Source organism: Microtus pennsylvanicus, chromosome 12 (assembly GCF_037038515.1).
Source record: "Microtus pennsylvanicus isolate mMicPen1 chromosome 12, mMicPen1.hap1, whole genome shotgun sequence".
Taxonomy (NCBI): Eukaryota; Metazoa; Chordata; class Mammalia; order Rodentia; family Cricetidae; genus Microtus; species Microtus pennsylvanicus.
Window position 1 is genome coordinate 4,272,544 of NC_134590.1, and position 22,550 is coordinate 4,295,093.

At 40.6% G+C, this 22,550-nt stretch overlaps 1 protein-coding gene and 1 pseudogene across 1 annotated transcript in view; both read right to left on the reverse strand.

Annotated features, from left to right (window-relative positions):
* The window catches only part of LOC142832913 (THO complex subunit 2 pseudogene), a 30,955-nt pseudogene extending 16,557 nt beyond the window's left edge, over positions 1 to 14,398 (reverse strand).
* A 2,845-nt stretch (positions 14,399 to 17,243) lies between these two features.
* Pkd2 (polycystin 2, transient receptor potential cation channel) overlaps positions 17,244 to 22,550 on the reverse strand; it is a 36,838-nt gene continuing 31,531 nt past the window's right edge. The window contains exons 13-15 of the mRNA XM_075942435.1: positions 22,177 to 22,340; positions 20,005 to 20,152; positions 17,244 to 19,495 (exon numbers count right to left, since the gene is read on the reverse strand). Of these exons, the coding sequence (XP_075798550.1) occupies positions 19,259 to 19,495; positions 20,005 to 20,152; positions 22,177 to 22,340 (549 nt within the window). The 3' untranslated portion in view covers positions 17,244 to 19,258. The remainder of the gene's footprint in view (positions 19,496 to 20,004; positions 20,153 to 22,176; positions 22,341 to 22,550) is intronic.

Sequence of the window (22,550 nt, forward strand, 5' to 3'; positions counted from 1 at the left end):
CAGAAACAATCTATGAGAAGTGTGATCTCCACAGAGAGCCAACACTGAGGAGGGGTTCCCTGCACTTTCTAGCTTGGGTGCCAAGGTGGGGAACCATATCCAAAGGATTTTTACCTCATCAAACCCTATGGCTGTAGCGGGGGATTGTGGTCCCAGTAGCCTCTATACCAGCTAGACAAGTGGATCCTAGCACATAGCCCCCGCGAGAGTGGCATGACACATGGAGGTGCGAGAGTGTAGCTAGGCTCCAACTGAGGTCCAGAACTTGGACGTGCCAGGAATACGGAACATAAGAAAGCCTGTGGGCAATGAGCAGAGCCCACAGTGAGGTCAGATGGGCTTTAAAGGAAAATACTATGAAGAAGGCAGGCTATGGCCTCTTCTGAGGGTCTACAATCTCACTACCAGTTTGCACCACACCCCAGACATGGGGCTACAGTATTAATGTCTGCCTTCCTGGATTCTGGTCTTGCTATCCTTCTACTGTTCTCTCTGCAATGGGATTTTAATCTGTGCTCGTCTATCATGGAAGAACACAACAGAGGTAAGCCTTAGCTCTGAGTCCGAGGCTCTAGATTTTGAACACTAGAACCGGCACACTTGGAGATGACAATGTATGCTTGCACTGTAAGATGGGCATGGGTGTTTTGAGGGCCACATGAGGAATGCTGCAGTTGGGGTACCAACGGTCTCCCCGAAGGACTTACATATTCAAGACTTGGTCATACATTTTATGCAGTGTTCAGAGGAGCTTTAAGCATGTGATTTGGTCATGTGGTCTCTTTGCCTTTATCAAGAGATTAATCTATTAGATGAAAAGCTATATTCTAAGTACCCCAAGTAGCAAAACTAGTATCTGAGAAAGCAAAATTCAAGCCAAAATTACTTAGATGAGACTAAGGTTAGTAAACATGAGTAAAGGTGTCAATCTTTCCCAGAAGATTGAGTGTACATGCTGGTCCTTTAATGACTAGGCAGAGGACTGAGGTGGATTTACAACTGCAGATTTTGAAGGATCTGCCAGGCACTCTTGGGAAATGGAGGTACATGTCACCATCTTATGTAAAAACATGGTAAAGAACAAACAGAGAACAATCTGTCATTTTATGCCTTACCTCATGGAGAGTCTTAGTATCTGCTAAGTCATTAAACAGAGTGAGTAATAAAGTAGAACTGAGAAGGCCGCTCAGACACACACGATCCCTTTCCCTCGCTCCTTAGCTATGTGGTGTTACACAGCTAAACATTATGTATCTAATTTGCATCACTTATAAACAGAATTGGTGCTGCTTACCTTGTAGTTTGCTATGGAGATTAAATGGGTAATGAATCTCTGAAGACCTAAAGAGTTGCAAGGCACCTGCAAGATATTTTCTATAACTGGTACTAAGTCACTCTTTAAAGGCAGAACAGTAACTTCAACAATGCACCATAGCCTACTTCTTATATATTGGCAAACGCACAGCAGGCCCTAAAGAAATAGAAATGATACCTAAATTATTCTTAATCTTGTGCATTAATTTAAGACAGAAAATGAACAACTTCCAGGAGAAATGAGTGCTTTCAGTCAGTTTCAAATACCTCCCAGAAGTCTTCCATTGAAGAAAAGAGAATTCCTTTTTCCTACAAAGATATAATTTTAAGTGATAGTAAAATACAATATTTGCTGCATTACAAAAATTATTGTAAAACATGTTGACTCAATTATATATACACACACACATTTCTTTTACTTTAAATGTTGTTTTTCTCAAATAATGGATAGTGACATAAATTTAAAACATGATCATTAATATGATATATAATTTCTATTTGTCTAATGTTCTCATTCAAATTTCAAATAGTTAAGTCATTAACTTTTATTAATAAAAATACATTCACGTATTTCTTAAAACCAGAGCACTAAAATCACCCTTAGAAAAACATCATATATGAAATACTGATAATCTACATGCCATCCCCTCCCCTGCCCTCAACAAGGTTTCTCTGTGTAGCCCTGACTGTCCTGGAACTTGCTCTGCAAACCAGGCTGGCCTGGAACTCAAAAAGAGCCGCTTGCCTCTGCCTCCCAACTGCTGTGATTAAAGGCGTGCGCCGTCACTACCAGGCTTAATTATGTATCATTTATACAGAGAATTCATACTAAGTATAATCCTGGTGTCCATCCACTTTAACTGTGGATACACTAGTGTTTAATACTTAAAAATTATTATTCCTGTCCATCAACAGATGGATAAACAAAACATACAGCCATAAAAAAGGACTATAAGTACACATTAAACATGGAGGTATAAAAAAACCCATACACAAAAGCCACAATATTTCATGATTCTATTTATGTTATACCCCAAATCAGCAAACCCACAGGCAGAAAATATATCAGCAGTTTCCAGAGGCTGACGAAGAGTAAATTTGAAAGTGGAGGCTAATACACCTAGGGCCTCTTCTGCAGACAAGAGAAATCTTGTGAGACTAGACAGTGGTGGTGATTTCACAATGTGGTGAACGTGCTAAAGATCACCGAACTGTGTGCTCCAAAAGGGTGAATTAATCTCAATTTTAAATTTAAAAAGTAACGTTCCAATAAAGATCACAGTGTCCATGACTGTGAGTGGGAGCATAAAAAGCAAGTTCTCTAAGATGAAGACAACACATCAGGGGAATTTCTGGGCGAAAGAAACTACAGTATTTTAATTATATTTATTTAAGGTGTATATACGTCAGAGAACAATCTGTATGAACCAGAGTTCTCTCCTTCCATCACTGGGGTACCAGGGATCCAATTCAATTCGGTCTTTGGGCTTGGTGGCAAGAACCTTAGCCCACTGAGCCATGTTGCAGGCTTGGTAAGGTCAACTGTGATGGCATGTCTAAGAGCACATTGAAGGAAAACACTGCTGTTGTGCTTTACATATATAAGAAAGAGCTTTCCTACAAACTGAAATTAAAACTTTTGCAAGAAGCCAAAATTGTTAGGTAACAATCATTCCAATGTTGTCAGTTACATTATACACAAATGAAGCCTGTCCTATAAGAAGATATTCAGCCTAGCAAACAACAAACTTACCTTTCCAAGGGTGATCCAAGAATCAGCTGGTGAAAATTTTATAAATGCTGTTTCTGGATGGTGTCATTTCAAGAAAAAAAAAATGTACGCACAGGGATCTTGCTGCAAGAAACTGCCTGGAGGTAAAATAATGTTCTGAAAACCATTGACTTTGCAATGTCTCAAGAGGATGGGATGCATATTCATCTTCTGATGTAACACAGATTCTCATAAGATGAACAGCACCAGGAGCTCGTAATTAAGTTTTGAGAGTGACCCAGAGCTCTGGCATCCTCTGCTGGGAGCCCTTCAGCTTGGAGGCCTGCCCACTCTTGGCACAAAGTCTTCATTATCTGTGCTTGTCTGAGGACTTATGATGCTTCTTCTCGTCCTTATCTCCACAACTGTCCCATTTCTCTTTCTTTTCTACCTTTTCTTTATCATGTCCAGACTCCTTTTTCCCACTGGATACTTTATCCACCTTTTCAGGTTTAAAGAAATCACCTTTTTCTTTGCCTGAGGATTTTGACTTATTTTTTTCCTTGTCTTTCTCACTTGGATAAAGAGACTCACAGGGGCTTTCACTTTTGTGCTTTGAAGTCCCCAATATTCCATTTTCATCTTTCCGCCTTTTGACTAAGTCTAGAGGCACTTCCCGGTCATTGTTTGAATAATCCCTTTTCCGCTCTTTCCGGTCCTTTTCTTCTTTTTTCTCTCTGTCTCTGGATCTTTCCCTCGACTTGTCCAAATCTTTCTTGTCCATTTCTCTCTCCTTACTCTTGCACAACAGTGATGGAGCATGGTTGATGTAGAGCTTTGCTGAAGACTCCTTGAGTTTGTTGAGACTGTCCTTTATTGTGGAAGAATGGGATGGAGAAGGATGGGAATCTACCTTGCGACGCTTTTCTCTTTCGGGCTCTGCATTATCTGTTCGGGAAACAGGTGATTTCAAGGACCCAGAAACTGGTGTTTTTTCTCCTCCTTTAACATTTTCTTTTGATTTCATTTCCTTTGCTAAATCTCTTTCGCTTGATGGCTCTTTCTCTTTTTCTCTTTCTTGAGTAGACTTTGAATCTATGTTAGGGACAGTGATCCTGAACTTCTCATCTTTAGCTTTTTCCTCCTTCTTTAATTTTTCCTTATCTTTGTCAGATTTAGGGATTCTTTCCTTGGTCTCTCTTATTTTCTCATCTTTATTTGGCTGCTCTTCCTTGGGTTTTTCTTTATTGTCTTTACAAAGTACCCTAACTTCTGGAATAACAGCTGAGGTCTTTTCTTTTTTTTCTTTTTCCTTCTCTTTCCCCTTTTCTTTGTCATTTTCCTTAACAGCCTTGGTGTTGGAGCTGCTGTTTCCATTGTTTGAATTCCCTTTTGGTACGGCACTAGAGGCTTTAGTGACAGCTTTCAGGCCACACTGAGACCTTTCTCTTGACTTGTCAGTCTCTTCAGTACTGCTTTCATCTGACTTAGACGTGTTTCCTATGGAAGATGGCAGCCCGCTACAAGGTCCATTTGGTACACTTGAAGTAGCATTTCTTGGAGGGGGATCTTTGTGATGAAATTCATTTTCAGGTATCATGTACGACTTTCTATTTTTCAGCTGCCCAGAGTAGACCATTGCTAGTACATACAGATCTGGCTTCTTTTCTTTCTCTTCTTGGCAGATTTTATGTACTCTTCTTTCCAAAGCCTGTCCCAGATTTAAAACTTTGGGGTACCATGGCAGTATTTTTGTGAGCACAATCAAGATATTTCTGATATGAGTATATTCACCTGTTTCAAGGCAATGTACCGATGCCTTGGTTAGTTTATAATGCCACTTATGGACAACATGTCGAAAATTTTCATAATCTAACTGATCCGCTTTATTTCCACCATCAAATCCAGTTGCTCGTAATATAGTAAGGAATCCTGGATAGTTTCCACATTCCTTCTCATAGGTGGATCTGTCGCTATGCCACCTAGTCACCGTCTCTAACATGCAGCAAAGAAATCTACCATATCGACTAGCTTCATTTTCAGTAAAGCTAGCAACCATGTAAATTATATCAGAGAAAACTCGATCATAGCAGAGAAGTGTGGAAAAATTTGGAGTCTTCTGTTGGTGGACCAACTCAACAAAATGCGCACAGTAAACAGAATCAATTGCTGAAAAAATACAACGAGGAAATATACACAGCTGGAGAAACTTTGTGATGGTCTCATTTTTAGTAGATTTTGCTAAGAGCCAGTTGTCCTTTTCCAATTTCAGTCTCTGTAGTACTCGCTGCACATGCTCCGTCTGTTTCTTTTCTTCTTCAAGAAGCTTGTCCTGAAGGGCAGTACAGCGCTCTTTCTCTTTTTTCTTTTTATTCAGAGGCATTTCTTGATTGTCATCAATTGCTTTCATCTGGATCTTAAGTTTATTGACTTCTCGTTCATAGCTAGTGTGTGGAACTGCAAGGTCATACATTGTCAGAGACCAGAACGTGGTATAAAATTGAGGGCTGATATCTTCCCAGACTTTGGAAATGTGTAAGGAGATCACTGCTTCATGGACAGGAGCCATCACCATCTCACATGATGTAATGTATTTATGAACTTTATGTTGCTGTTTACTACCCTTTTCTGATTTCTTAAGTTCATCATACTTGGATGAAATATGGTGCGCATACATCGGCCGAGACAGAAAAAATGCTGCATCATGGGGCGTATGAAATTCATTACATAGTACATCAATTGAAGGTACTCTCTTTATGTAATCATCTGTGCTTAAATTTGAAGCTAAAAACCCACCAAACTGTACCAAAGTATCATGACACTGGTCATACAGTTTCCCTACAAGCTTTAAATGTTTCTCTCCGCCTTCCTGAAAGATCACACCATTCCTCTGCTGGGCCATAAGCAAACAGAGAGGAAGGGCAAGGTCATGGTCCAGCAGTGCATCCTTCAATCTCTGAGAGGATTTTTTAGTGTTTCTTATCTGGCCAAAATATCCACCCTCGGCTTTCAGTTGCTCCCCACCAGTCATAGCCTCTAGCTGGTCCATTGTCATTTCCTCTGTAACTTCTATTCCTGCCATTTTTTGTACCACTTCTTTCAATATAAGCAGGTCAAAACTTTTGCCTGCCTTTAATTGATTGGCTACATACTGAAGAAGACCAGCAAGATCAATTGGGTATTTACGAAAAACTGCACCACAGAAACTAGCCAGGCTCTGAAGCCAGCTTGAGATGGTTGTGTCATCGTGCTTCATTCTTTCTTTTTCTGGATTAGCTAATGCTTCAATGATACAATAGGCCAAAACATCATAATTCAACGCAGTGAGATATTTCAATGAGTCTACCACAGGTGTTATTAAGTTATCGTATTTCTGTATTTGTGACAAGACATAATCAAACAAAATGGTTGGATTGCTGTGGCTCAGTTTCCCAATCTGTCTTCCTGAAGGTTTCACATTTTCCTTGGTTAGACGCTTCATAATGTACTTGGCTCTGTCTACTGTGTGAGCTTTAATCTTTACTAATAGTGGGTGACTATGGTAAGTCTCATTCTTCCATTGGCCATATAAGCGGTATCTATGCTGATAAGGAAATGTTTTAAACATTCCCCATAGTTCCTCTGACATACACGCATTGCAATCCATCAAAGAAAGAGACGGAAGTAGTACCTGGTCAGTGATGCTAAGCAAACAACTAAAGATGACTTCCATTTTCTCTTTATTTTCTTGCTTCCCATCAGACTGAAATTCCTTCATAAATGACTTGCCTATGCGCACAACCTTTGCAAATAAGATAGGATCATGAGAAAGGTGGGGACCAAGATAACAGAACATACTGAATACATCTCTCCTTAAGTCTTCAAAGCTCTCTGCTGGCTTTGGTGATTTCTTGTTTTGCAAAGCATTGACAGGTGAGCCTTTAGCACCTTTAGGAACACCAACTCTTCGGTAAAGAGGCTCAACAGTTATATGTATAAGATTGCAGATAGCAAGGGCTATTACTTTATGTGATGCTGCATAGTACGGAGGCATTCGATCCATAATACTCTGTGCATGCTGCCAATCACCAATAACTAATAAGGCTTCCAACAAACCAAGTTTTTGATTGTCAGGTGCCTTCTCTACTTTATCATCTTTCTTCTTTTCTTTCTCTCGTTCATCACTTTTGTCAGAAGGTAATACAACCATTGTAAGTTTTCTGACAATATGCTTAGCTTCCACAATTTCTCGTTTGTATTCATTCACAATGCAACTATCAGCTGGAAGAAGGTGTACATAAAGATCATCCAAATCGATAAGATTAAACTGTAGAAGTACTGCTGCGACTGTATACAAAGATGATGGAGTCTCACCATTTGGTTCCTGGTAAAACTTGAATTTGAATCCAAGAATATGACACAATGTTTGTGGTTCACACATATTCATGTAAGCTTCTAATAAAGATATAAAGAAATCATGGTGTTCTGGCCTACACTCGAACACCTCTAATATGATATCCAAAACTCGATTGGGGTCTAGATTAAAGCAACCTATTAAAGATTTGAGAATTTCTAAGATTAAATCACTTGTAATATTTCCAGATAAATCTTGCCCCAATTCAACAATAAGCTTGGCATAACCTTCATTTTCTTCTCTTAACAAATTGAACTTCTGTTGTTTGTAAAAGAGTTTCGTCTTGATTTTAACTGACTTCTGATTGAACTGCTGTGATTGTTTGATAAGGCCTAATGACTCCAATGTTTCTGGATCCAAGCGTTCCTTTAGAACTGTGTCTGAAACTAAATATAAACATGCTAATACCAACTGTGTAAAATGATCTCTCTTGTTCTTTTCTTCTAAACAATTCGTCTCAATATCTAATATGCAGAATATGTCGGCAAGAATAAGTGGAATATCTTCACGAAATTCACTGATGTCACTGAGAACACTGGATGCCTGTTCCGGCTTTAAAGTTCCTTTAATGACATGGTATGACAACTCATAGAGAGCTTGTTGGAAATCTCTACAAGCCAAAGTGTCGCGGCTTTTACTTTCACTGAGAATCCGGCATAAACGCAAAAATTCGCTTCTCCCAGATTTCTCCCAGTTCTTGATCCACTCATCGGGAACCACTACAGTTGCCGCAGTCATCGTCGCCATCTTCTCTTTAGTAGTAACAGAGCCCCAGGTGTGCAGTATGAACTTGTGCGAGGTCAAAGAGAACCCCGCCCACGGCAAATGCTGGGAGCTGAGTGTTCTGAAGAAAGGGTTTTAGGGTTGAGTGTTTTGCTGATTCAGGAACCGGAAGCTGGGAGTGCTGGATGCACAGTGGTGCAGTCTACTGTCTGGGTGTCTTTGTGGACTCATCCACTCACACTGCAGGCCACTGCAACAAAGAAAGAGTCAAATAAGAGTCCAAAGGCAAAGCTCACAAGTTCCCTAAGCCAAATGCCTCCATGAGGGGAGCTGCTGGTGGTGAAGGACTGAGTACCTACCCAGGTCTTCTCTCAACCTTAACTCCTTTCCCCATCAATTTTCTAGGTATCATGATCTGAATTTGGCTTATTCATATTGGCTTATGAGAAACAGCTGACTCCAAAAGGCTAGTCAGCAGACCCTACAGCTGTCTTCAGAATCCCATATAAGCTTTGTCATCTATTTCAGGCTGAACCTGTGCTTCATCTGCTGATTCTTCTGACAGATATTAGGGAACCCTTTTGGGTTTCCCGCGTGGATTTTCCATTCCTCTTGGTTCTGATCTTTGAGAATGAGTATTTGGTGACTTTGGGATCCTTTGATTTCTGTGGGTTAGGGGAGGTTGAAGTTGAGTTTTCCCACTTCTGTAGTTCATTCAACCATACTTCTAGTATTGGCCATGGCTGCAGGAAAATCTTTTCCCTTGCAGCTACACCAAAACATTCTTCTCTGGTGCCCCAAACCTGGTGGTGGTAACTTCCTCGAGTGCCTCTCCTTCCCAGTTGGTTCCCTTAACTCTATAACATTTCTAACACAGTGTCTTCCTTCAACTTGCTTTAAACATCACTTTGATTCATCATCTTTTCCCTTTTGGAAGTTGAGAAATACCCATCTGCCTGTGTCTGCTAATCAAATCCTGTGTGAAAATTTCTAACCTAACGCACAAACACTCTCAGTTCACACTGACAGAACCAAGGAGGCAAGAAGATACAACAGACAGCCTAGAGTTAATCTGTCCCTGCAGAAGAGCTCACAGTAGCCCCAGGTATCTTGCTCACCAAACTATCAAAGAGGAATGGACACTGTAGACACACAGCAGCAGTTATCAGCCTGTGGGTCACATAGCACATAACCTATCAGATACATACATCAGATTATGATTCAGAACAATAACCAAATTACAGCTATGAAGAAGCAACAAAATAATTTTATGGTTGTTGGGGGTCACACAACATGAAGACCTGTATTAAAGGGTTATAGTATTAGGAAGGTTGAAAACCACTGCTCTAGAGTCAACAGAAGGGAGAAGAGAACTTGAAGGAGTAAGACCCAATGAATCCAAGGACAACTAAATGATTAAGATTACTTTCAATTAATGTAAAATTGTAATAAATGAGCTACAAATCATACTGGAGTTTCCGGTGAGTTTATTGCTAAAAATACTGGCTGGTGTTGAACTTGCTATCTCTAGTGGTGCTCTCCTCAGCAGTCATTACATCTCACCAGGACTCTTCCCCAACCTCCAAGATTACAGTCCATATTTCATGAAACCCTAATAGGGAGACTGGTCAGAAGAACTTTACAGTTGCAACCCAAGTTCCAAATCAGCCAGGTCTGCGAAGGTGAGGTTGCAAAGCTAGGCCTGATTTAATGCATAAACTTCTTTAAAGGTGAAGTTGTAAAGTTAGGCCTGATTTAATACATAAACTCCTTTTAAGGCAGAAACTAGAAGTTAGAGAAATTCCATGTTTCAGAATAACTCAACTTGTTCTGAAAGGGAAGGGAAAATCATTTAGGGAAAAATGCTGGAAGCCTGGAGAAGCTGGAGGAAGCGGGCATAGGTCCTAGGGGCTTTAGTTCTGACATCAAATAGAACTTATTCCTCTTATAACTGGACTTTGGAAGTATATTCAGGTAAGATTCTTTAATTGAGTTCAGATGGCTGATACTTTTGTTAGGTCTCTGGTAAGTCTTGATCACTGCTGTTTTAATATACTTAGTAGTAATCTGTTATTTCATAATGAAAACAAATACACCTCTCCTTCGCACTTCTCTAATGGAACTCTTAAGTTCAGTGGGAGTCTGTCATTGTGTGGAACACCAGTACCAAATATGTGTCCTACTCAGTGACCTCAAACTTCATGCCTCAGTGGTTTCAGCCTCCAAGAGACATTCCATTTGCCCCCTTGTGCTTGCAAATTCCTGGCTCCCCTCGGATGATGAATTGCTTTCCACACTCAACTCTCTTGCTCTATTCTTTGGTCTTAGCAGAACTATATCCTGGAGTTTATTCAATCTCTCTACACTTATGAAGGAGAGAGCCATACTTACTGTGGCTCTCATGCTACTGTATTTATATAATCTAGTCTTAGGGGTCCTAGAGAAGCTATTTAGTCCCACCATATATCTCACTAATGTTGGAAACCTTTTTCTTATCCAACTTAGGTCCGGTGGGTACAGATCTGAAAGCCTACAGCAGACAAAGACTGGCAAGAGTAGACAGGTTAATCTTGCACACTTGCAGATGAAGAGGTGTTTTAGGAGTGTATATGCTGACTTAGCAAGTGAAAAGGAAGAGGCTGTTTCTAAAGTAAATTGGCCATGGAATTCCTGGGTGTACCTTGAGTGGCAGTTCCCAAAGGTATCTCAGTTTTCAGAAAGGGATTTTCCTCATTCAACTTACTTGTTATGATAGGTTACCCTTTTTCTGATAAAATTCTCTTCTGCTTCCATCATCTAATTTAGTATTCTATTTGACCAGTATATTCAATTTAATTTTTTTCTTGTGAACACCTCTAAGATATTATACTAGGGTTAGTATGGTGATCATGTAAAGAGCTTTTTATTTTTCTTCTGCTGACTCTGGTTATTAAGATAACTTTTTTATTTAAGGTCAACTGGAGTTTGCTATTTCAGGTAGACCTACGTAGAATATAAATACTGAACATGAGAACAAGGAAAAAGAGAAAGGGATGGGGGAACAAAGCAGGCCATTTAAAAAACAGATGCTAAAAGAACTGCTCTATCTGAAAAAAAAGTAACAGAAATAAAATATTTAAGTCAGCTCTAAGATGAAATACTGAAATATCAATGGCTAAATACATATTCAAGCACTCTTGGCTCCTTAATTTCCATGACAGGAAAATAACTATTTCTATTAACAAATGAGTTTTCATAAATTGTTGGTATGAGGAAAATCAGTTTTAAATAGCTTTCTTCATAGGTCCTTACTAAAACGTGACAGTCAAAAAATCTAATGAACATTCAATTTAATGGCAAAGACTATAAAAATAAAGTGGCTGTATTTCAATGAGAAACACAGCAAAAGGATGTAAAGTGAATTATTTTGGTGACAAAAAATATAACTGTGTCTAAATTCATCAAATGTAAGCATTGCTTCAAAATGTAAATTAAAGACAGAACTGTTCTGTTGGAACCTCCAGCTGGCTATTGCATGGTCCGAGAAGCCCCATTCCTGTCTATCTAAACCCCTTCCACTCAGACAATCTCTGAACAAAGGAAAGCCCAGGTAAACATTTTTGGTGGCTAATACAGCTTCATCCCCTGAAGTTGCCAGCCAGCCAAGTACCCACCTAAAATGTTCAGCTTTTGACCACTTGGGCACAAACCCAGCTTGTGACGAACGTATCATTACCTGTCACCTACAACCTATATCATTTCCCTGCTTTAGTTCTGACATGCAGCTTCTCCAGCCTCAGTCTCTGGGAATGGAGAACCTGTCTGGGGAGTTGTTTTGTTTAAAAAATTCTGTTGCTATACCTTTTCAATTCAGCTTGATCTGGCTTACTACATCAGCAGAGAAACCTATCATGGGGGATGGGGAGGCAGAAAATTTATAAATAATTAAGAACTAAGGCTAAAAGAAAAATAAATGCTTATAAACATAATCTACTTTTGGGTAAATAATGAAAAACAAGTTGAACATATCACAAAAGGGTTGCACAAAATGAATGTATAAAAGTTTATCTATTTTATATATGAATGCTTTGTCTGCATTGTACAGACCAGATGAGGGAGGATCCCACTACAGACGACTGTGAGCCACCATATGATTATTGAAAATTGAACTCAGGAACTCTACAAGAACAGGAAAGCCAGTGCTCATAACTGCTGAGCCATCTCTTCAGTCCCCACAAAATGTTTTACAGAAAGAAATAGATGTATAATTTAGTTTGCTATAATTAGAAATGTACTTAATTTTTTCTAAAGAGATAAAATTTTGATGAACTAATATATGAGAATTTGATTCTCTACACTGAAAACTAGCTTTCTGAACAGATTTGCTCTTAACAGAATTTGCAAGAAATGAAACAGGAAATGATTTTCTGTTGTGTTTTCTGTTGACATAAGGTTGAGATTGGTTAGAGAAAACACACAAACACACACACACACTTGGTACACATAGACATACACAAGCAAAATATTAATACAAATAAAATACACCAATTTAAAAAATAGCTTCCAATACGAGAAATTATTAATTTAAGATGATTAGTTTCATTACCAAACAGTATATTTATGAAATATAGGCTCTTTTCTGACTTTGTTCAATAAAAGGTAACAGTATTATGATTAACTTGAAAATTATTTGGGTAACATCAGGAGTTAATTCAGGAAGTAAACTAATCTCTCAATATGAAAAATCACAAACTAAAATGTCTTAAAATTTTGAACAACAATATGGTGAAAACTTCTTTGCCATGGTTTAGATGGCTGGTTTTAGATCTATTCTGAGTGAGAGGAGAGAAAGGGAAGGAGGACAGAAAACCCTTAAATTATCAGCCAAGTTAATATTTTCCTTATTTCCATCCAGCTGGTTCTGATATATAGGTATTTGGTATGTTTTACACACACACACACCTCCATATTGGCAGTGGGGGAAATTAAATCTAGCCAACAAGCCTACATGGTTTATTTTCACAATACCAGAACCTTCCATTCAGCTCACTGTCCTGGTGTGTTTTGTTATGTGCTTTCTTTTCATTTCTGTGTTTTCTTTTACCTCTCTGTCAGTGGCTCTCAACCTTCCTCATGCTGTAGTGAACCCCAAGCATAAAATTATTTGTATTGCTACTTCATAACAGTAATTTTGCTACCGTTATTAATCGTAATGTAAATATCTGTGTTTTCTGACGGTCTTCCGTGACTCCTGTCAAAGGGAGGTTTGACCCTAAAAGAGTCATCCCCCGTGTATTAAGAACTCTTGGAACTACAGAGCTTGTTGGTATCAAAATAACTGTTAAGAGTAAATGAAGCATGTGTGTACTTGTATGAGTCTTTAAGACTTTTTTGAAAAGCATACAAAAGAATAATTTCTGCCAAATGTTTGGGCATACCAAGGAAACAGACCTTAACGTTTGTTAAAAGCACACACTGAGTATTTTCAGTACTGTAAACAATCAGTGCTCGTGCCTAAACACCTTGGCTACGTTTCTTTCACTGGGCGAAGAATTAACAAGGCTTAGTGTTAATTTAACACAGCTGATAGTCTGCAAATGTGATCCTGAAAATAGCTACTACAGGTGCTAAAATGTCTGAGGGTTAATGCAAACCCAGAGACCGCGATACACAGTCCTAAAAGCCTGGTACCCCGTCCTTTCCTTGAATCTAAACTAATCGCTGCCACCCGGGTTGCCAGCACTTCTGCAGCCTCAGAATAGTGCAGAAACGTACATACTGAAACCATTCCCGGTAATGTTTTCAATCTCTTCATCCCTTTCGCTCCCGTTGCCTGATTTTACTGAACCTGGGCCACAGTTTAACTCTCCGAAGCTCACTGTCAGACCCCGCCTACTGCCAGTCAGGTGGGCATTTTGTACTGAGTGATGCCAACAGGAGCCACCAAACGCCCAGGCTCAGGGAGCGCCTGAGGGCACCAGAGCTAATGGCCTCTGTTCGTCCGCGAAAGACCTGGAGTCCGCGGCTTCTCCCTGCGTGTTTCGCGACGGCCCGGTCCGCGTCTAAGCGCTTCGCGGAGGGCGGGAGTCCAGGCCGAGCGGGATGGAGGCCGCTGCCCCCGCCTGGCCCGCCCGCCCGCCGGCCGAACTCACCTCCTCGCCCGGCCCACGTCGCCGGTCGCGGCCGCGCCCTGCTGCCCCAGCCACCGGGAACCGCCTCGAGGCCGCAGCTCGGGAACGGCCTTCGCCGCCCGGCGTCCACCACAGTCGGCTCGACGGAGACCCAGCCAGACGCGGCCCGCACCACGGGGCGACGCTCGAGGGAAGCCGGGCCGGAGCTGCCCGGCACCTGGATGACGTCACTGCCGAGCGACAGCGGTTTCCCTCGCGTGCCCTGGGCGCATGCGCGGCAGGACCACGGTTAAGCGGCGGCTGAGCTGGGGCAACCGAGGACGCTAGGGTCGCCGGGGTAACTGTGTGGTCCCTCACCGTTTCATGAAGGAGAATGCTAAACTCAAAGGATCCAGAGAACTTTCTGACGGACGATACCTGGTGGTGTGTTAAGGGAGCAGTCAGTTTCTTTCTGCAAGTTGGCAAGATTCTGCAAGTCTGGACTTTCTGCGAGTCCAAGCTACAACACAGGCCACGAGCTGGGGAAGCACAACGACAGAGGTTGTTCAGCGTAGACACTGCTGTCAACATTTGCTCCCCACCGAACTCGGACGCATACTTCATTACAGAAACATGGACATATTTTACAAAACTACTGCAGGTTATACTGGGGGAACTGGGCTATTGACTAGTGGTTTTCTGTCATCCATCAGCCATAAAAAGGTTCTTTGATGAAGAGTGAGAGCTACGTCTTTTTCTTTAGATTAAAATTCTTTTTAATGTAAAAAGGCATTAAGTTTTAAACAAATTAAGATTTGAACTCATTTTTTAAATTATCTCTGAAAATGACCATTTCTATTGCTATCTGCTTAGTGTACATATATATAATCATGGTTCATGTATGTGTATGTATATCCAACCACTTTGTCATAAACCAGAATTAATGCATAAAATCAAGTAAGATATGCATCTTTTCTCCTGAGCATTAGTAAGGTTTTTGTTTTCATTTTTTTTTTGTCTCAATAGTAGACTCTGCACAGACGGGGACCTACTTTTTTAACCCGCCATCACCAGGAGGTAACACATTGCCATGCACACACCAGTAGGTACTGTGTAAGGGGCACGGTCACTCCCTTGGCAGTTGTTTTTAATTTAGATGCCATTCTCCACTGTGAAATAAACTGAGCACTTTTTTTTAAAGGTTAAATCACTTCTTCAGGAAAATACCACTCAAAAATCTTATAATTTTAAAAATTGATTCTTTTGTAATTTCATACACATACATGATGTTCTTTGGTCGTCGTCTCCCTCATTACCCTCTTTTATTCTCCTCCCCTTCCTTGCCCTCTTCCAAGTGCCCCTCTGACTCTCATGCCTCTTGTCTCTGTGGCCTACTGCATTTAATTAAATCTCCTAGCATGCATGAGCTTGGGTGGGGGATTACTTACTTCCCTGATGTGGGAGTGATTTCTTATTAATAAAGAAACTGCCTAGGCCCATTTGTTAGGCCAACCCTTAGGTAGGTGGAGAAAACAGAATGCTGGGAGAAAGAAGCTGAATCAGTTAGTCGCCATGATTCTCCCACTCCAGACAGACGCAGGTTAAGATCTTTCCTGGTAAGCCACCTCGTGGGCTACACAGATTATTAAAAATGGGTTAGATCAATATGTAAGAGCTAGCCAATAAGAGGCTGGAACCAATGGGCCAAGCAGTATTTAAAAGAATACAGTTCCTGTGTAATTATTTTGGGTATAAAGCTAGCCATGCGGGCGGCCAGGTGCCAGGAACGCAGCCCGCAACTCCCACAACACTTCCCTTCCTCCAGCAACCATTTAATGTCTTCAGCTTGGTGAGAACTATACTTACCTGCAAATTTCATGATTTTGCTTTTCTTTAAAGCTGAATATTACCCCATTGTGTATATGCACATTTGTATTACCGATCCATCAGTCGAAGGGCATTTAGGTCGTTTCCATTTATTAGCTATTGTGACTAGAGAAGCAGTGGATATTACTGAGCAAGAACAATGTCAGGTCCTCTGGCCATATGAGGAGTGGAGCTAGGTCAAGCGGGAGATTCTTGAGCAGTATTGGCCGCGCATGGTCTCTTGTATATGGTCCCCATTTGGTGGAACTATTTGCTAAGTATTAGAAGATGTTACCTTATGTCACTGGGAGGTGGTCCCTGAGGTTCCAGTAGCACACACCATTCCCATGGAGACCTCTCTGCCTGATATTTATTAACCAGATGTAAGTTGTGAACTAGTGCTCCAGTGCCATGCCTACCTGCCTGCTGCCACACTCCCCACCCTGATGGTCATGGGTTCATCCTATGTAAGCCACAATAAACTTGGTCATGACAGCCATCCTCGCACAGCAGTAGAGAAGTAACTAAGGTAAGTGCTATTTTCTCCTCCACTATATGGGCAACACGTCCCCTCATTAGTTCCATTGTATCTAGGGGAACAAGAGCCCCTGGGACTGAACCACGCATGGTATGCCTAGTACATGATATAGGCAAGCCCTCTGTGGCATATCTCTGGAATGCCTAGTGAGTGTCAGCTATCAGGTCTACACGCTTTTCTTCACCCAGAACTTGTGAAGGGTTGCTTTGTTTACTACTAGTACACGAGAATTACAGCCATTCTCGGAGGGTGGAGTAAATCTGAATTGTGCATCTCAGAGTTCCAGCAGCCAGTAACATTAAGAGTACACTAACACACCCTCTACTGAGATTTTCCCTGCTCTGTCTCTCACACTCTGACATTCCTATGACCTGTGTGTCCCAAGTGTCCTCCTGTCCTGAAGTCTTTGTCCTGGATTATACTTCTGTGAGGAAAAAGAAAAAAGACTGTGCAATGGTTTACTGGGAGTCTATAAATGTATATTTAGTGTAAAAAGCATAGAAACGTGTTACTTGTGTCCTTACTGGACACAGAAAAGAAGGTACTTTTCCAGGGTCTATGCCACAATAAAAGGCAACTCTTTCTTATAAGGAAGCAGACACTTTTTTTATACCTTGGTACCATGTCAAGTCTTTATTAAGTAATGTACAAACTATTACAGTTAGGAAATTCTTGATTGTCAGAAGAACCTTGAATATATATCTTAACTATACCTATTACAGAGGGGAAGATAATAGAAAAGAGATTGGGACTGAACTTCCTAGGACCAAAGTAGAAAAATATATAAATGTATACGTGAAAAGAGTAAAAAGAGTTCTGCAAAATTTCACAAGTTAAATGAGAAACAGTATAATAACAAGCATCATAAAATGATGTTCCAGTGACCATAACAGATATATGGCACGTGGTCGATACACATGGATACCACATAATGAATGCACTTCAAGTTGAAGTTTGTTTACATGTAACAACATGATACACATATGTAAGTACATACATACAATATACCCCTGGACTGCAAACTTCAATACCCAGGGAAAAAACATTAGCATAGCATATTTAAAAGAGAATATAATAGATGGGGAGTCATCAGAATTAAGGAAATTCAACAAGCTTTGCTTCTGTAGAAGCTTCTAGAAAGGTCTGTCTGCTCGGCAGTTTGTTGCAGGTCTGATAAACTAAATGAATGCTGGAGAATTTCGAGAACAGCACTCAAGTCCGGGGCTGTCTTCTACCTGGTCTCTATCTGCTGAATGCCGACCAGCGTGGCTTTTGTCCTGGGCTCTCAAAAGACCAGGTTACTCAGCACTTTTCAAAACAATCATTTTAGCCTGGTGTGATTACACATGTCCGTAATCCCAGCATGCAGGAGGCAGAGAGCAGATTCATCGCTGTGCATCTGAGACCAGCCAGGATTAGACAGTGAAACCCAGTCTTTAACACCAACAACAGCAACATATATTGAGAATAGATTTCTCCCATCAATTTAGAGAGACCCTTGCCTAATGAAACCATTGCTGATATGCAACATTTAGCTGATCCCTTCTAATAATGGAAAACCCCTTAATATTAGAGGCCCCTTACATGAAAATGAACTAAATTTGCATTGGATGTTTTCATTCTGAAATATAAAATGACGAATATTTGAGAACTATATTTTAGATAGAACATACGCCAAACCTTTCCTTTTATAAAGCTTTTATGCATTTTTAACTTCCTTAAAGTACTGCTTCATGTGTGCACAGTTGCTGGGTTAAAACTTTCACTGCATAGGAAAATAAAATATCCAGTAAGTTTGTCTTACTCATTAGTTATCTTAATATTAGATTCAGCTGCAGTGAAACAAACAGGAGAAATTCCTATGCTAACAAAGAATTGAAAAGTCAAGTTTAGTGACAGATTAGGGCTCTTTCCAATTCTCCTACCTTTTAACCTATAATTTATCCTTTCGGCTTTTCTTACCAAGTGTCCAACAAAAGTTAAATAATACAAAAAATAAATGATATGCTTAGTCCCACAAACTGGGAATATAATAGGAAAAACGAGATAGCACTTAATATCTATCCCAACTGTTCATACACATTTCAGCAATGGCTCCATGTCCGTACTCTGCTTGGGAGTTCTTTCCTACTCCATCTGTGAGAGAAGTTCACCCGAGAAAAACTGGTGAAATAAGACTGCTTTCTTAGAAGGAAGCTTGCAGTAATTCCTCAAGTTACATCCAAGTCGGAAAAAAAGCCTGGTTTTCCCTAAGGCATTGTACAGGACTGCCACTGCCGAATGCAGGGACTGGACATAAACTCAGAACAACTTTTAAAGGCTTCTTTATTGTCACCTGAAGACTTGGACAAGGGCAGCTACTGGGCATACTTTTCAAAATTTTTTTTGTTTTCTGAACTCAATATTTACATCTAGATTTCTCACATGAGAAAAAGTAAAACAATCCTCCTTGAACCATGGGCAAAGTTTACGTAAAATAAATTAAAGTGCAGACAATTATAACAATTGGTCACAAAGACCAGCATCCTCATGTAGCCAGGCATATAAATATTGTAATTAACATTGCCGTACTGGACATCACCTCTTCGTGTCTGAGAAAAACACATGCAAACACTCGCGGATAATTACACATGAACATTGGCACTTCCATTTCCACCTCCGCCTTCTAGGCCCTCTGCAGACTGGGAGGAAGGAGGCCGGGAGCTTCTGGGGTGCGGCTGACCATTGAGTCCCACTTGTGTGCCCAGACCATGACCTGTCTGCGACGCCACATCATCTGATTCCCAGCGCTCCAACTCTTCCCGCACCAGGCGCTCCATCTGTTCCCTGTGGACCTCGCTCTCACGACCCAGTCTCTCATCCTAACAAAGAAATTAAAGAAATAGCAGAAACCTGGGCATGCTATCTGTTAAATTATTCCACAATGCATCTGAGTTTTATGTAAAATATGGTGCAGTTACGTCAGACTGGAGGTGGAAACAGTACGCAATACCAATTCTGAGAGATGGTGGACTAACTGTTCACTTGATTGTTTGCTCCACTAATGGGAGCACTCTCAAACAGGGGTATCAAGAGCCATGCCTCCAGATTGTTTGATCTAAGGTTATATAAGGAGGGTGACAGGAATCGGGTTAAGAGTCACAAAACGGGAGGATTACCTTTGTGCTCTACAGAACTAAAGAATGTTTCTGCTTAAGGGGAAAAACCTGAAAACAAAAGTGAATAGAAAACAGTATTTGTGAATGATGTAAATGTAAACTTTAGTTTTTGCTCCTCTTCAATATTAACAAGTGAAAAGTGTCGCCTGTGTCCATTCCTATCAATAAAGACCGAGTCCTCCAGTCAGTGTCTTACGCTCATGACTGCTCACCTCAGCCACTCCATCCAGCAGCCTCCCTAGCACCTCTCGCCTCTTGAGCTTCGCCCGCTCCATGATCTCAAGCTTGACGATGACAGCATCGATCTTGGACACGATGCTGCCTATGGAGTGCTCCATGCGGTCCACGCGTCTCACCAGCCTGCAGGGGGCGACAGCGAGCACAGAAGTCACATCTCCATGTCCTTCAGCCCACAGGACTCATTCACGCACGCCAAGATAACGTGACAGCATGAAATACTTTCTAAGTGTTTGCAAGACTCAAAGACAAAAGTTTCGGGCTGCTTGTGGGAATGATAACCTCCATTCTTCCTGCCAATAAAATTGTGTCTGAAGCTTTAAAAGCCTTTATTCACAGGTACCATTTTTTGGAAAAATTCTAAAGGAAGTTTCAAATATGTAATTTTGTGTTACAAATGTATTCACATACAGCACTGAACAATGGCTATGGTAAACAACTAGTGGGAGGTCATGTAAATAAATCATAATTCACCTAGACAGTAGGTGTCTAAGGTGACACAAGAAATCACTGCATCATGTTTCCTGAGAAAGAATTATAAGCAAACAGAACTGTTAGAAAACAGTGTGCTCCTTTAACATCTCATTATTTTGAATACAAATATTTAAATGCCTTAAAATATGTCAAATGGCAACAGTTTGAATTCTCCCTCCCTGGCCCTTCTCCTTGTGATTCAGCCACTAACTGCAGCCCCTGAAGACAACTTCTCCAATGATAAGAATACTAACAAGGACCATGTGGTGGTGGCACACGCCTTTAATCCCAGCACTTGGGAGTCAGAGGCACGCCAATCTCTGTGAGTTCAAAGCGAGCCTGGTCTACAGAATGAGTTCCAGGACAGGCAAGGCTACCATAAAGAGAAACACTGTCTCAGGAAGGAAAAAAAAGAAAGAAAAAGAATTAGCTATTGAAAATTATTTTTAAAAACTCAATCCTTCTGAAGGTCTGGAAATTTTCTCACAAACATATGACAAATGAAATCCACTTATCAAAAAGGCAGCTGAAGAGAAGTGAGAACATATGACATCTAAAATGCTTGAACACTCCATCTTCTTCAAACAATACTGTCCCTAGGTTTGACAAGGAACATTGCAAATTCAAGACACTCAGGAAACTGCAAGTAGGGTAAAGTAGAGCTACACATCTAGACACACGCAGTGAAGGAAGAAAGACAATAACAAAGAGCTACACATCTAGACACACGCAGTGAAGGAAGAAAGACAATAACAAAGAGCTACACATCTAGACACACGCAGTGAAGGAAGGAAAGAATAACAAAGAGCTACACATCTAGACACACGCAGTGAAGGAAGGAAAGACAAAAACAAAGAGCTACACATCTAGACACACGCAGTGAAGGAAGGAAAGACAAAAACAAAGAGCTACACATCTAGACACACGCAGTGAAGGAAGAAAGACAATAACAAAGAGCTACACATCTAGACACACGCAGTGAAGGAAGAAAGACAATAACAAAGAGCTACACATCTAGACACACGCAGTGAAGGAAGGAAAGACAAAAACAAAGAAAAAATGAAAACAAGAAAAATAATGGTTAATAATGAACGAAGAATGTCACTGAGCTACGTTCTCATGAGAAAAGCAACACATCTCACTTATGATAAAGACATGAAAGGAGACTTGAAGTATTGAGACTTCCTTGTTATGAACATGTATGCGCCTAGCAGCCTCATGTAACACTGAGTAGAACTCTCTAGAATTAAAGGGAGAAATAAATAATTGACTAATAGAGATGTGATTACCTCTTTCTCCAAAGCAAATAGAAGTAAACAAGCATAAAGTCAACAGGGAAATAGAAGACAGGAACTGAGAGCTGTCTAATCTGCTCAAGGACAGACCCTGTGTTAGGCCGTAAGACAGGTAAAAAGGAGACACATATATGTAAAAGGAGACATGGACTCTAAAATTCGTTAAGATATTTTGGTTGGAAGGAACAAAGAAGATATTAATGTTTTTCTCTGCTTCCCTAATTTCTTATAATGCAGATCTATTATAAAAATACTCTTAAAAACCTATTTTAAAGAAATGATATTAGACATGAAAAGAATTAAACGTTTAACTCCATGAGAGCCGTGTCATCTCACTTTGACCCTGGTCAACAGAAACTGGGGAAACTTTGTACTTACACCTGGAACTCTTCATAGGAAACCCCGCTGGAGATGCTGCCCCTCCTCCTGGAGCTATGCCCACTGTCTTCATCATCCTCCTCTTCCGAGTCATCCAGGCTTCTAGGGAAACTTCTGCTGCTCATGGGACGTGGCAAAGAGCTGTGTTCTAAGTCCAGGTCCTCCTGAAGAATATGGAGTCTTCCAATAGGGGCCAACATACCAAGACCTCGCAAAAAATTTTACCAACAGGAAAACTAGTGTGCTCCAGATCGGTTTCCTAGTTTTTATTTCAGGGATTGACATTTTAAAACAGGGATGAACAAGGTGAATAAGCAGACTATCAGTTGAGGGTGTGAGGAGAGAGGATGAAGAGAGAAAGGATTGCTAGAATA